This window comes from Astatotilapia calliptera, chromosome 2 (genome assembly GCF_964374335.1).
Source record: "Astatotilapia calliptera chromosome 2, fAstCal68.1, whole genome shotgun sequence".
NCBI lineage: Eukaryota > Metazoa > Chordata > Actinopteri > Cichliformes > Cichlidae > Astatotilapia > Astatotilapia calliptera.
In genome coordinates, this window is record NC_137423.1 from 22,189,627 (window position 1) to 22,203,928 (window position 14,302).

At 45.1% G+C, this 14,302-nt stretch overlaps 1 protein-coding gene across 2 annotated transcripts in view; it reads right to left on the reverse strand.

Moving 5' to 3' along the window:
- The window catches only part of gpc3 (glypican 3), a 128,849-nt gene that overhangs the window by 27,013 nt on the left and 87,534 nt on the right, over nt 1-14,302 (reverse strand). For both annotated transcript variants that reach the window (XM_026187271.2, XM_080309452.1), the window contains exons 4-6: nt 12,081-12,220; nt 11,475-11,600; nt 6,264-6,375 (exon numbers count right to left, since the gene is read on the reverse strand). In XM_026187271.2, coding sequence (XP_026043056.1) covers nt 6,264-6,375; nt 11,475-11,600; nt 12,081-12,220 — 378 coding nt within the window. The remainder of the gene's footprint in view (nt 1-6,263; nt 6,376-11,474; nt 11,601-12,080; nt 12,221-14,302) is intronic.

A 14,302-nucleotide genomic window follows, 5' to 3' on the forward strand; every position in this document is an offset into this window, starting at 1 on the left:
AGACAAACAAACAAACAAACAAACAAACAAGCAAGCAAGCCCTCAGCTCAGAGTCACAGGTAAAAAATAGGAAAATACCCCTCACCGGTGTTCCTGCTCAGCAAGGCGAGTGCCCGCCTTGTGCTGCGGGGTTTTTATAAGCCGGCTGTGTGATAATTACACCCACTGGGGTGGTAGTAGTGTGGGAGCGAAGGGGGTGGCATGGGCCTCAGGATTGATTGAGGGTTTGGGGAGGGGGCAAAGATGGAGGGAGAGGTGGAGGTATGGAGGTAAGGAGGAACGGGTGGCAGTGGTAGAAAGGATGGTTGGGACTCATTAGCAGGCAGACTAATTGGGAGGAAAAGGCCCCTCACATGCTCTGTCTGACCTCACAGTCAGCAGGGGAGAAAGCCTGGGGTGGGAGAATGGTGTGTGAGTGTGTGTGTAATCTGTTGGTTGGATTTGTCAAGTTAAGGAACCACAACTGCTCAAATCCTAAACTTACCATGAATTCCTAAGTCTCCGGAAAACGAAAGGATAACACGCATGTACGGTGCGCTAACAGGGGTACACAAACGCCCTGCAGCCCCTTCAGAGGTTTACACCAGGTGTCACACATCATTTAAAGCACCCCTCGTGAGCTCGTACCCGCTCACAAATATTAGCATCCCCTCTTTCCTCTCTGCTGTACATGAAAAAAAAGAAAATAAAAAAAGACGAGGAGGGCGAGAGGACAAAGCCCTGAGGGGATACATAAAAAAAAAAAAAAACCCCCGCTTCAAAACCCTCTCAGTCAATAACATCAAACAGAAGTCAGTCTCTTTGACTGGAGTACGTGTAATGACTAGGTTAGCAAGTTTACAAAACAGCAGGCCTAGTAGACACCCATAGTGTGCATTAGTCCTAAGTTAAAGGCCACTGCACACATCTCTACAGTAGTATTCAGTAAAGGGTTTCTTATTTATATATTCCTGCTATATGAGCTTCGACGTGTCCGTAATTAATTACTACCACTGTGCACAGTGACTCAGGACGAGTGTTTCTGTGAGTTATGATATTAAAGAGTGCATTCTGCGCAAACATGCACTAGGTGTCAAGCGCACGCCGCCCAGGCTCTGGTGGCTCGGAGGAAGTGAGACTGCGTGATGGAATTTGTGGCGCTTGGGATCTGGTTTATTTTCCACCCTGGATTCCTGTCCTACCTGCAGGATTTTCCCAGGTTCTGGCTTCAATTAGTCTGGGAAGCTGCGAGCAGAAGAGAGGTGGGTGTGGGGAAGAGGGAGGGGGGGGTCTTGGGGTTTTAGGGGGGGGATAGAAGGTGGGGGCTGGAGGAGCGAAGGGCGACAGCGCTGCAGTCTGTCACACACAACTCAGCACAGCTGGGGAGATGGAAAGAAGTGAAACGAACAGGGAGGGATAGAGACGGATGGAAGTAAAAGCTAAAATGTTCAAATAGCTGAAAATGAAAGCTTTGGCTGGCAATGTGAAGAAGTTATTTTTCAAATTACAGAGCAATTATAACAGTGTCAGATCAAACAGCTGTGTTTTAATGAAACTGACTCATAAAAGATGCATTCCAAATTTAAGCTCTCCAAAGAGTGTCATGTAGCCAGAAAAGGGGGGCTGTCAGAAGAATCCCAGGAGGTCTGACCCTCCAAATGGCAAACTCATCTGACAAATGAAACGCTCTGTAATCAAAGACCAATCACATAATTGCTCTATTTTGCCACTAGCTCAACCATCTCCTGCCAGATTAGTTGTTCAGAGGAGAAACTTGATACTCTGGGAAGTTAAACAGATGTTCAGAAAAAACAACAAAAAAAACAAACTAATCCCCCCAGAACAAGAACACATCATCAATATAATATGTTCTAATTTAGGAGCGCTAACGCCCCTACGTCCCCTGCGCGCAAGAACTTCACGAAAAACGAAAGTGTTAATGCGGAGTCACGTTCACACAGTCCACTTCTCAGCAAGAAAACCAGGAAGAATCGCCAGTCTGGCATCAAAAGAATATCTCAGACCTGACGTCAGAGCCGGGGAGAGAGCGAGCTCGAGCACTCTCGTCTTTATCAGCTCATATTGCATATACAGACAGGACCTCACACGGGAATTTGTTACACACAGTGTTTGCATGCACAAAAATGTCCGTGGCTCCTCACAGTCCCGCACTGTTTAAAGATTCCAAGTCGGGAAGCAATAACTGAAGGAGAAAGCCATTTCTCCTCATCCATTTATAGTGTGCAGCTCACTTTAAACTTGGCTACGGCTCAGTCATGACATCAACTGGTTCAGGCGTGAGAAAACGCTGTTTTATAAGCTGAGGCGACTGGCTCTGAATTTTTTCCTCTTCTTATTGTGTTTAGTTTAGCCTCACAGAGGCACAAAGGCAAGGGGTCCCCTGCCAAACTGTCTCTGTATCTGCTGATACTTTGATCAACACTGACAACGTGAGAAATGACACATTTCCGCCGCATAGTTGCATTTCACGGGGCCATCGTCACGGAGCACTTAAGAGTCGAGGAATGAAACATCAGAGGGATTAAAGTTGGAAGGAAGTCGATTTTTTGAGGGGTCCCACGTTCCCTCTCGCTCTTGGAGAATGTATATTTTACGACACAGTCTTACATACTATGGTCTGGGACCGATTCACTGTTTGAAAGTGGGTCAGTAAGACCTGGAAGAACCGCTGATCATGTTCGCTGCTCCAGCCAAAAGGAGAATAATGTTCATTCAAATGGAAAATGTGCACAGGAGAAAAAGAGCCTTATAGGATTTGCAGAGGACTGTATGCAAGCGACCCCTGTCCAGCATGCAGAGCTGAATGCATATCCAGGACTTACATGTGCACATTCATCTGAGCACGATCGTCTGTGAATACTGCAGGTTTTAATCAACATGGCACTCCGCTGTTTGCCTTCCTGGACCATTACGCAACATTACTATCTCACCGTTGGCCTGTCCTCATACACTTTGCATATAAACAGGGCAGATGAAAGTAATTATCTGTGAGCCATGGCCCCACTCTTTCATATCACATGGTTAATTAGTTGCTTTTAGCCCTGCATCATCTGGAACTGTCGGTCTTTCAACTGGCGGGGAGGCGGAGACCTTGTAAAACTGCTTTTAACTGAACAACATCACTTTCTCCAGTGCCCTCGGTGGTTGTTTACAATATGCAAGCGGAGAGCAGGACCATGAAATGCGGTGTATACTCAATAAACATTTAGCAGGATTAGAAAGTATGTTTAGGGCTGTGCCTCTCTGTTGAAGAGCGACTTGATCCTTCCCTGTTGGCAGGTATCCTTTCAAACATATTAGCATTGTAGCTCTGGGTATGGTTATGCTGCCAAGTCACTTGGTACACAACTTGGTTTCAGATTTGAAATTTGGCAAATTGTTATTCTTGGCTTCCCAAAGGAAGGATCCCACTGAGTCTGGCAACTGTTTTTAATTAGCAGGTAAAAGTATGTATGCATTCATGTGTTTCGTTAGGTATGTCGAAGGACTTTGACGATCCCCTTCTTTTTCTTCTAGCTCAACCAGGGGGTTAACATTTGTGGCTGGGAGTAAAGTCTGGCCCCTAATGGACGGACAATTCTATGCAGTCTGTGAAAACTTGAATACATTGCAAGTAGCAGCCAGGCATTGCTAATCATTGATCATTAACTGATAATCAGCAAGTGTGAGCAGTTTGGTTTTTGCAGTTTCCTGGTCTGAAGCGTTCAGATATGTGGACAGTCCAGCAAATTCACCCCTGAACAAGTCTGGCCTGTTTGGAAGGGTTGCCAGGAGAAAGCCTCCTCTCTCCAAAAAGAGCATGACAGCATGGTTTATATTTGCAAAGCTCCATCTGAACAAAACACAGGACTTCTGGAACAATGTTGTTTGGACACACGAGACCAAAGTGCAGATGTTTGACCGTAGTGCACAGCGCCATGTTTGGAGAAAAGCGAACAGAGCACATCTCTTACCAACTGTCAAGAACAGTGGTGGAGGGGTCAGAGTTTGTGCTGGGTTTGCAGCCACAGTATTCTAGAAATTAAGCCCATTATTAACATCACTCTACCAGTTTATTGGTTGAGCTCCCATACTAACATGCCACCCCCCCCACAGTGGCAATAATAAACATTAGATCTATTACCATGTTAACAACAACGTCAGGTAAATGGACATTGTGCAGATTAGCAGTTTTATTGTGTCTCAGAGCTCCAACTAAAGCAAAAGTAATTTTATTTTTATGAAAACGAATTAGTTTCATATGTTTTGATAAGAGATGTTACAAGAAAATTACAAATTACTATCAAGATAAACTCGGTGAGTCATCTTCCCCTAAAATTCCAATACTTTAAACTTCTCAGTGGGCTGATTTACAGCAGGACTGTTGCAGCAGATTGCACAACATTACAAGGTGTTCCTGTCATTTTGCACGCCCAAGTATAATGGTGATAGGATTACACTAATATTTTTAAAACCAATTTCTGCAACAAAAGGGGGGAGGGAAAGCATGGCTGTGAGCCATGAACAGTTTTACTGCACATGAAATATGCAATCAAGTGCAGTCATTCTTTTGTCAGATGTTAATCCAGGCCATTGAAGTTAAGATCTGAAGGGAAGGGGAGCCGAAGCAGAAACACGCTTGACTCTGCTGCACGGTCATCAGATATGAGACTAAAAGCTCCCTTGCGAATGGTCAATCTGCATAAATATTAACCGATTGTGTAAACAGAAGAAAAACCCCATAAATGTCCACATGTTTGCCACATCATCAGTGCAACATGCGAGCCAATTAGAAATGGAAATTAGGTTACTGAGAACATATGACTTGACTGAGTTCATGCTTCCAAGGGATTGTCTCAATATCTATAACACAATGAGCTCAGTCATTTCACTAAACTGCATTTTCTTGCAAAATCTCATCAAAAGCCTATCAGGACCTCGATCCACATGGTAAACAGTCTGCACTGCAGCAGCTCTGCTTGTAATCATATGGCTACAATTGTTTATCTGTGCCGATGCAGGAAGTTTTGAAAGACTTATTACATTAAAGGGTATGTCCTGTGTTTTTAAGCTTACAGGATAATTCAGGTTTATTACAGCTTGGCTTTTATTTTGGTCATTTTGGCTCTCACTCCTACTTATAATAATAGTGTACAAAATTCCTCCAAAGAAGGCTGAAAGGGCAAAAAATGCACAGTCAGGTGATCACACTGATTTTACACTGAAATTATTACACAAAACATCCATCCTGGTCTCTGCACTTATGGATTATTATTGACATTTTATGCTTTCTTTGCGTTTTAGCACCAAATAAAATGGTTAAACAGTTTTTCTTTCCCCAGTGAATGTCAGGAACTTTCTCTGGTGAGTCCAACGTCTTCACAGCTCACAGAAAAGATGGCCAAAGCTATAAAAAAAATAAGACCCACATTTGAATGAGCGTTTAAACTGCCCAACGTATGTAGAGCCAGGATGAATCAGGTATGGTGGCGTTTGAAGGCAGCAGGAGGCGTCTGACACATATGAATGAAGTAATACTGTGGAAGTAAATGATAGAATTAGTTTCAACCCACAGCCCTCTCAATTTAGTTTTTTCTTGAGGCTCTCTGGTTGTCAGCGGGGAGTGCAGAAGGGTCCGGAGCTACTTCTTAGATCTCCCAGGTTCCCTTTTAAACAGGGGAATCCACCTTGACAGGGCTACAACATCCTAAAGCTCAAACAGACTCGTGTTAACATGCACACATATGTGTGTATGCATGCGGGAGGGGGCGAGGGGTAGTCAGCTAGAAGTGTTGACAGCTACAAATGCAACCACCAAGAATCAGGAAGTGCCAGCAGATCTGTGGGCTGATACGTGAGTTCGATCCTGCATCTCTGAACAAAGCCAGCCTGCCCCGACCGTGGTTTACATGCCAGCGGAAGTGGTGGGAAAAAAACAAGGGCTTCGGCCTTGATGACAGCTGGGCCTTTTGTGGATGGAGGACACGCATCCTTTCATATTCTGGCTGAATTTGTGTCCAGGAAGAGCTTTTTTTAAAAACAGTTTCCAGTCACAAGTGTTTTGCTGTGTTTTAAAAGGGCAAACTAGTAAACAAAACATCCTTATTTAAAATCTTTACTTGGCTTGTGCTGACCCCCACAGGAGCTGCAGAGCAGGGCCTCCAGCAGCTTGGGAATCAGTGTCCAACTGTGAGCCAAGAAGCAGAGCTAATGGGAGAGTGGACTATCCCACCTCTGCAGAGCCGGAGCTATAACCATGAAGGAAATAAAAGAGCACAGCTCACCTGGTTGATGTGTTTGAGTTTGTCTATGATCTGGCTGATGACCGGCTCAGGCGGCTTGTTGCTCCTGGACTCGGAGCTGGGGTGCAGTCGTTTTAGGCCGGGCCCAGGATATCTGAAAGGACGGGAAGAAAATGCTTAAATAAGCCTTATGTTTATGAAACTCTGAAGAGCTTCAGTGACTTCAGGCTAAGCTACCTTTGTGGAAGACACAAACAGGGATTTATCACCATCTAGTGTTGATAAGAGGAATCTCAGGTCTTCTGGATTTTAGTTTCCTGAGCTAAAAAACTCATTTGTCAATGAGCTCTGACCAAAGAACCAACTTTTCCCTCAATGGAGAAGCTACAGCTACAAAACCAGAGGCGGGTTGATATTTATCCAAGATCTGCTGTTTAAAGACAGCTTAATGCTGTTAATGTAGTTATAAAGGCTGCAATTCATCACTCATCACACGCTAACTCTGAACATCTGCCTTTAAGAGGCAGGCTGTTACATTACCACCTTCTTTGACATTTTTAAGTGTTTCAAGGGTGCCGACAACATCCCCAAAGATCTTGAACTATCATGTAAAGTTTGGCTGCTGATTAATTTCATGCACATTATCTGCTCAGTTAGTAGCTTTTTAATCATCTGAAGTTAATGAGAGAACATTAGCAGAGATGTATTTTTGCCCTGCTTTAGCTGTGAGGGTATATTTAGGTAGAAGCAGCACACGGGCAGGCTCTTACATGCATAAATGTACGACTGAGGAAGTGCTGCTCTGTTTACACTTGTGTACACTATGAAGAGGAGGAGCTGGGATGTCTGAAAGGTAGATTTCTTCACAGCTGTTCTTTCATGTTGAGACTTTCCTGCAGGTGTGTTTTTTTTTTTTCACTTCTGACAGTCCCAAGGGTTTAACCCCTTCCTCACCGCACGCTCGGAAGGATGAGACCGGCTAATTCTGCTTGACTGAGACGAGCACGTTTAGGTGAACCTGAATCAGACATCTCTCTCAGGTGCCGCAGTGGATGTCACGCTGCAGCGTAAATGTCGTCTGCCGTGTTGTTGTAAATGTTTGAAAAGATGAAGGACGAACTATTTTAGAGGAAGTAGATTAGCGAGAGCGAAAAAGGGGCCTTGAAAAAAGAATCTGTGCACATGTGTGTGTTTGTGTGTAAAGTATGAGGTCATCCTTTGTTCTCTCTCTTTTAAACAGCCCTGTGGGCACACTCCCCCAACACACACTCACACACACACTCACACACACACACCTATGAGCTGCCGTCTCTTTTCATCAGTCTTTCATTCTCCTCCAAGTCAGACTTTTCATTAAGCTCAAATTACATTTCCCCAGTTATTTATTCTTCTTATTATCCATGATCTCATCCCTTCTTCGCTGCTAATTATCACATGAATAATGGAAAAACGTGTGATCACTTAAGCAGAGGAAAAGAGGAAATATGGTTAAGAGGAGGGAGGATTAGGACGGGGAGATTTTGAGTGACGATAAGAAGCCGAGGCAGGTTAGTGTTTCACATGATAAGTGCCTGTCAGATAATTTTACCACAATATAATTTAGCGTGTCTCACCGTTAAACCGTTTTTCACCGCCGATAGTCTCAGTTGTCGACTCTCGGCTCGTTATCCAATCCTGCTTGTGTTATTGTTCGCTGCCAGCAGAGCTGATCACATCGCCTCATGCTTGCGATAACTTAATCTAATGTAACACCAATTACCACGCTGCCATTAGGTCCAGTGTGAGGCTGCCATCTCTCGCAGCAAAATAACCCGCAGAAGTAGAAGAACACGTCCTACTACAAGCCACATTCACACACACACGTTTATACAAACACCTTTTTCTGTGCCTAAGAATCTTGTCTAACACACACAAACACAGACACACACGTGATTATTGACACTGTTCCTTTGTTTTAATGTCGCACTGAGAAAACACAAAATTCAGAGTTCATACAAACAGCTGTGATGGAGCAGCGGGTGGGTGAACTTAAGTCTCATTAAAGTGGGCGCATTATGCTCTATACTTTTATTTTTGGAGCGCTGCATGATTCTAACTTCAACATAATCCTCATTATTCTTTAATCCTCAATCCTTCCCTTTCCTTTAAACTAAATTAAGCCAGATTTCTTCCAACTGGCTGACCCCTTGTAAATGTCAAGTTTGAACAGCAGGTGGGCGGAGTTGCTTACTTTACATCATCAGTAGCTCCGCTCTTCTGTACTAATGTATCATTAAAATGGTGGTAAAAACTGACACAATTATGCACTCGTTTTATTCATCCTAGCTGCCGTAGCAACAGTACAACGCAGCAGGTTTCAAAAAGCGGTGCACGACCGGCAGAAAGTGCTGCAAGCGACAGTCTGACGTTAACTTTGTCATACGGTGCCGTTCACATGGCAGGTACAAACGTTCTTAAAGCCTCAGCTTTTATTGTACATATGCTGAAATCATTGAACCACTGACCATTTGTAATATGAGCATCCACCTCAGTAACAGCATATTCACATGGGAGACTCTAAGGGAGAGGATAATGGTTCTCTTTTAATGGCTCCTTGAAACGACTTATCTCGATTCTTGGCCAGTCTGCACTGGTCCAGGTTGAACTTTCTCAGAAATTGTTGATGGATTGCCGTAAAATTTGGTTTTGCTACCCTACATGCAAAGACGAAACATGACACTGACTATGAAGCTCGCGTTGCCTTAACTTTAGACCATGAGGTTAATGTTTGAGGGTGGGGTGAAATTGTTCTAGCTGACGGAGGTACTAAATCATTTGCTTTAAATCAACTGTGACTGAAAAAACATATATACAGATATGCATTATTGTGTATGATGTCTTTGGGGCCACAGTAATTCTTACATGTACCACATCACATCAGCTGTCATGAATTCAGTCGAGTCTGTCAGAGTTGACCCAGTTTGGCACTAATGGCATTTCTTCCTTGTAAAGAAAAGTTGGGGACTCTGATTACACAATTAGATTAAATCTGCTGAGGGAATTCATGTTTTCCTCAGAAAGAATGGAAATACCTTTGGTGATGCTTCAACTTTCTTCACCTCTTTAAGTAGAACCAGTTTTTAAAAATAAATTTGATACAAGCTTAAAACTCTGAACTTTCCCATTAGGCTCTGTTATTCTTTAAGTGTCTATATATCTAAATAGCATTGCCGCTGGCAGAGTGTTAGCATAAAGAGTCGTATCTGACTCAACTCAAGGCCTCACAAGACATTTAGCATAGCATGTGCTGTAGGCTCTCAGACAACTATAATTTAACACAATGCTAAAGGATGACAGTGGGCACGGAGCATGTGGCAGCCACTGAGGCTGAAAACAGAGTTGAAGCCCCAAAAACTGCAGTTCCTTTAGTGGCCACTTGAATCCGGCTCCCATCCATGTGGATTTAGGCTTACAGTTGGGCTGTGACCTAGAACTCGACTCCACCTATCTGTGTTATACTGCTGGTGCCTGTTGCAGCAAGTGTCTGTGCTTCACGGGTGCAGCTTGCTAGCTAAGCTGGCTAGGGACAGCTAACTCGCTAACTTAGCACTCTATCTTTATGTCCTTTCTCCTGTTTTCATCTCACTCTACCTCCTTCACTACATCCATGAATCTTCTCTGAGGTCTTCTTCTTTTCCTCCTGTCTGGAAGCTCCATCTTCAACACCTTTTCTCCAGTATATCCCTCCTCTGCACATGTTCAAACCTTCCCAGCTTGATAGTCTCATTTCTACTGCTGTCCATTCTGGTCACTCCCATCTCCAAACCATACATTGCATCAGGTCTCACTACCACCTTGTAAACCTTAACTTTCAGTCTTGCTGCTATCCTTCTGGACCACATTTGCTTATTTCTGGCTGCAAAAATCAACATGGCAGCAGCTGAAACTCTTTAAATATGATATCTGCTGACCTCCTCTCAGTCTCCATCGTCACAATCCCCAAAATGAAACATTCACGGTCGACACCGAATCTTATCTTTGAATCAATTATCACACACACATGAATTTACACTGTCAGTAGATCCAAAAGAGGAATGTTTTGAATTGATACGGCGTTACGTTTTTATCACAGTTAGCACGGTAACACTCTTTGATGTGGTGAAAAGTGTTCCTCCTCTGATCTGGCTTCCAGGTGTGATGGTAAACAGAGCCCGATAACAGGCGCCTCATTTAGCTCCACAGATCACTCCTCAAGTATCAGAGACATTCAGCACCCGACCCCTCCAGTGCTTATCCTCCCCAACCACCCGTTCTAAATTTATCTGCATGAGACAATGCACTGAATGAATGCCACATTTGGCTCTGAAGAAGGTCCTATCTCAGGAGATAATGGAAGATGATCCAGAACAAATCTCGAAGTGAAAATGCACCAGAGTGAATCTGCAGACATATGCCCTCGCAGGTGACATGGAGAATTGCTTGCCGCGAGACACTGTAATCTCTCCATCATTTTGTCTCCTGTTCCTGCCTCCCCTGCACCTTCCTGTCGCACTGCTTGGTCCAGCTTGTAATCATCCCCTCAGGACAGCTCTGCCCCCTTGCCAGCCTGATATCTCCTCCTCAGACTCGGGTTCTTTTTTTTTATATCTTTGTGCAAGAAGTACTGAACTTATTCTCCTTCATCCTTGGGAACTTAAAACATCCCCCAGTGCTTTTATACTAGAATTTGTGCATCTACACTGATTTAATTCCACACATGATTTAAAAGCCTAAAAATCCTATGATATCTGTAACTATGTGAGCCAAATTGAAATCGGGGCCAGCTGACGGTGCAGGCGGAAAGAGCGCTGAGAGTTGTGATGTGTGAAGCCAAAGGACAGGGGTGAAATGAAATATTGTGGAAACCGAATGCTGTTCTGCGGGGTGCACAGGAGACGCTGGATGAAGGAGGAGAGAGCGATCGAAACGGCAATTAACTAAGCGAGAAGAAGGTGACAGTGTTCCTGACATTAATAACATCCCATAGAGCCAAAGTCAAGATTTACACTCGCACTCAGTGGGTGAGACGGTGGGAGTGGGGGGGCCTTGTGGGAAGCTCATCAGCTCTGGGAAAACTTGCCCTTCAGTTCACCTACACTCCTAGATGTGAAGCTAGAGGGCTGGGAATTCAAGAATGGGAGCAAAGTGTTTGCATAAGCGATCATTTAGAGAGAGCCAATAAACCGTGAAGTGCTGATTCGCAGTCTGCAAACAAAAACCAGACCCCCGCCTTACCTGTCTGTCATCTCCTGCCCGTTCCAGCAGAGGGAGTGGTTCACTGGAGCAGGCTCGCGGCTGCATAAGGCCTCCCCGAGACCACTATAAAAGGAGCTGAAGCCTCTCAGGCTGGTTATGAAGTCCCTGAAACACAAAGGCAAAGAATACAAACGTCAGTTAACACCATTGTTAGTGAGCGGAGAAGAAAACAGCAGCGAAAGGAGGCAGGGAAAGTGCAAGAGAGGGAATTCAGCTTGATAGCAGCGAAAGCAACTCGATTAGATCCCCCTGGAGAAGGAGAGAATAAAAGAGGCCAAAATGAGCAGTGTCTCTATTCCTAATTGACATTAATCTGGCCATTGTGCTGCTGAGGCCAGCAGCCCCCGCTGGGCGTCATTACACTGTTCATTTAAGCCTGTTACTGCATCAGAAGTGCTAAAAAAAAATACTCAAGCGGAGAGAGACCGAGCCAAAGCATCGCGCGCAAGCAGGAGCGGACCTGTCGACAGCGTCAGGGGCAATATTTGTCTGTCAGGGAAAAATATTGCCCCCATGGCACCCTGGAGAGACAGAGAATCGCTTCATCATAGGAAGAGGTCTTGTCCTGGCGCCCGATTTCCTCACCTGCGGAGGTCTGCCAACGTCTCGTCGGGGTCCGAGGATGACGGCTGAGCCCCACGGGCTGCGGCGGCCGGAGGCTGGGACGGAGGGGATCCGACAGAGCGAGAGGCCCGCTGAGGAGTTTGTCCGCACATCCCGCTCACCTGCCCAAGAGAGAGAGGAGATTAGAAAGGAAGATCTCACTTCTCCCCAGAACCTCTTCATCACCACTTATGTGGCACTGTATCCACTTCCTGCTCCTAAAAGCCTCTTCATTCAAGCAGCGGTGACACTGCAGACGGTACGAGCCTGTCAGTACCAAACTGCCGGCCTTACTCAGCTGAGCGCCTCTGCAAATTGTCATCTGTTTGGAATTGTTTATTTTTGGGAGGGATGAAAGCACCGGGATTTGCATAACAAACAAGTCATTGTATCCTCTGCCAGCCATGTTCGAATTTGTAATCATAACACTCCAAAAAAAAAACAAAAAACCCTCCAGCCTCTCATTTTGCTGCTTCTTTCCTGTATAAATGCCATTGTGTTTCACACGAGAGACAACATAACAATAATAAATAAGGAGTCCTTCTCTGTCTCTCAGAGATAACGGACCTGGCACATTCTTTTCAGGTGCAATAAAAATGCAAATGGCTGTTAATGTTTAGCTTGTGGTTTAATGATTTGCCGGTGGTTTAATTTCCCTGGGGAATACTGGCCGGGCTTAATTCTGCCATGTAATGTTAACAGCTAATTGTGCCCAGCTCCCCTTTAAGTGAAAAGGCTGGCATCACTGCCGCTGAATACTGATGGGATCCGATAGAGCAGCGACGGACATCTTCATCTGGAGCTAACAGAGGCCACATAACACACACACACACACACACACACACACACACACACACACACACACACACACACACACACACACACACACACACACACACACACACACAGAGAAATGCATGCATGCACACAGATCTTTTCAGCATAAACAAAAATGAATCATTTCATGCAATGATTCATTTTTGCATAATGCACCTAATCCCATTAACATGATAAACACACATGCCTACATAATATACTCTTTGCAAGCACTTGCATATCTTACAACAGCGCATGCGCTCATTTATCGCACGCGTGCTGACACACTGAAATGCTGATCGGCTGCAACACGGAACCATCAGGGTTAATCAATACAGCCTTGTCATCCAAGGATGGTGTTAGAGACTCTCACACACACACACACACACACACACACACACACACACACACACACACACACACACACACACACACACACACACACACACACACACTCCTGACAGTCACAGATGGCTGAGTTCTCCTGCACTAGGCATTTACCAACACACAGCTTCCCTGACTAGCCATCTTCCCTACCGTGTGCTTAAGGGGATATAACACACACACACACACACACACACACACACCTATTTGAGCTCATTGCTTCTCCCACCCCACTCTCTCCTTCCACATCTTCCTCTCGTGCGATACTTTTGTTCTCGTGCGCCTGGAGCAATTGCCGGTGCTTCCACGGGCCATGATTAATGTGATCGGAGCTGCGTTTCTCCTTTTTGTTTGAGCATTCTCGGGAAGCCGTAGGGAAGTTGTGGCACAAGGGAGAGGACTGATTCAGCACGCACGCCAACACAGCCCCACCCCATCCCCGCCGATTGTTTTCCGGATTCTTCAAGGAAGGGGCTCATTAGTGGGGTATTAATATTACCCAGGGCTCGACTAACACAACCAACAGGAGAGTCTGCAGATAAAGTCTGCCTCAGCGGGACAGCTCAGAAATATCTGCACACTTTTATCTGCACCGGGCAGCCTGTGCCTTTCTCTCAGAGGAAGAGAGGGGTGCTGGCGGCCAGTAGTACGAGTCACACAAACCTCGCAGCCCACACTTGGTTGCACTGGCACACCTGCATTTTGGGCTCAGCATGTGCAAACATGGTGTAGAGATGCACCGCAAACAAATCAATGGAATTGCACACAGTGCTGGGACTAATGTGAGATCGGGCTTTTGCTTTCATTATGATCGCGAGGAGTTTTTAATAAGCAAACGGTTTCAGGAGCAAAGACGATACTATCAGTGTTATAGGATGGCACGATGCCACGCACAGCTGTAACAACATACTGGAGAAAATTTAGTGAGTAATGCTCGTGCTCCAGAGAAGTCAAGGCTCAGGGGACAGACTGAGTCAGCACTCAGCCCCCATCCTCCTCCTGTC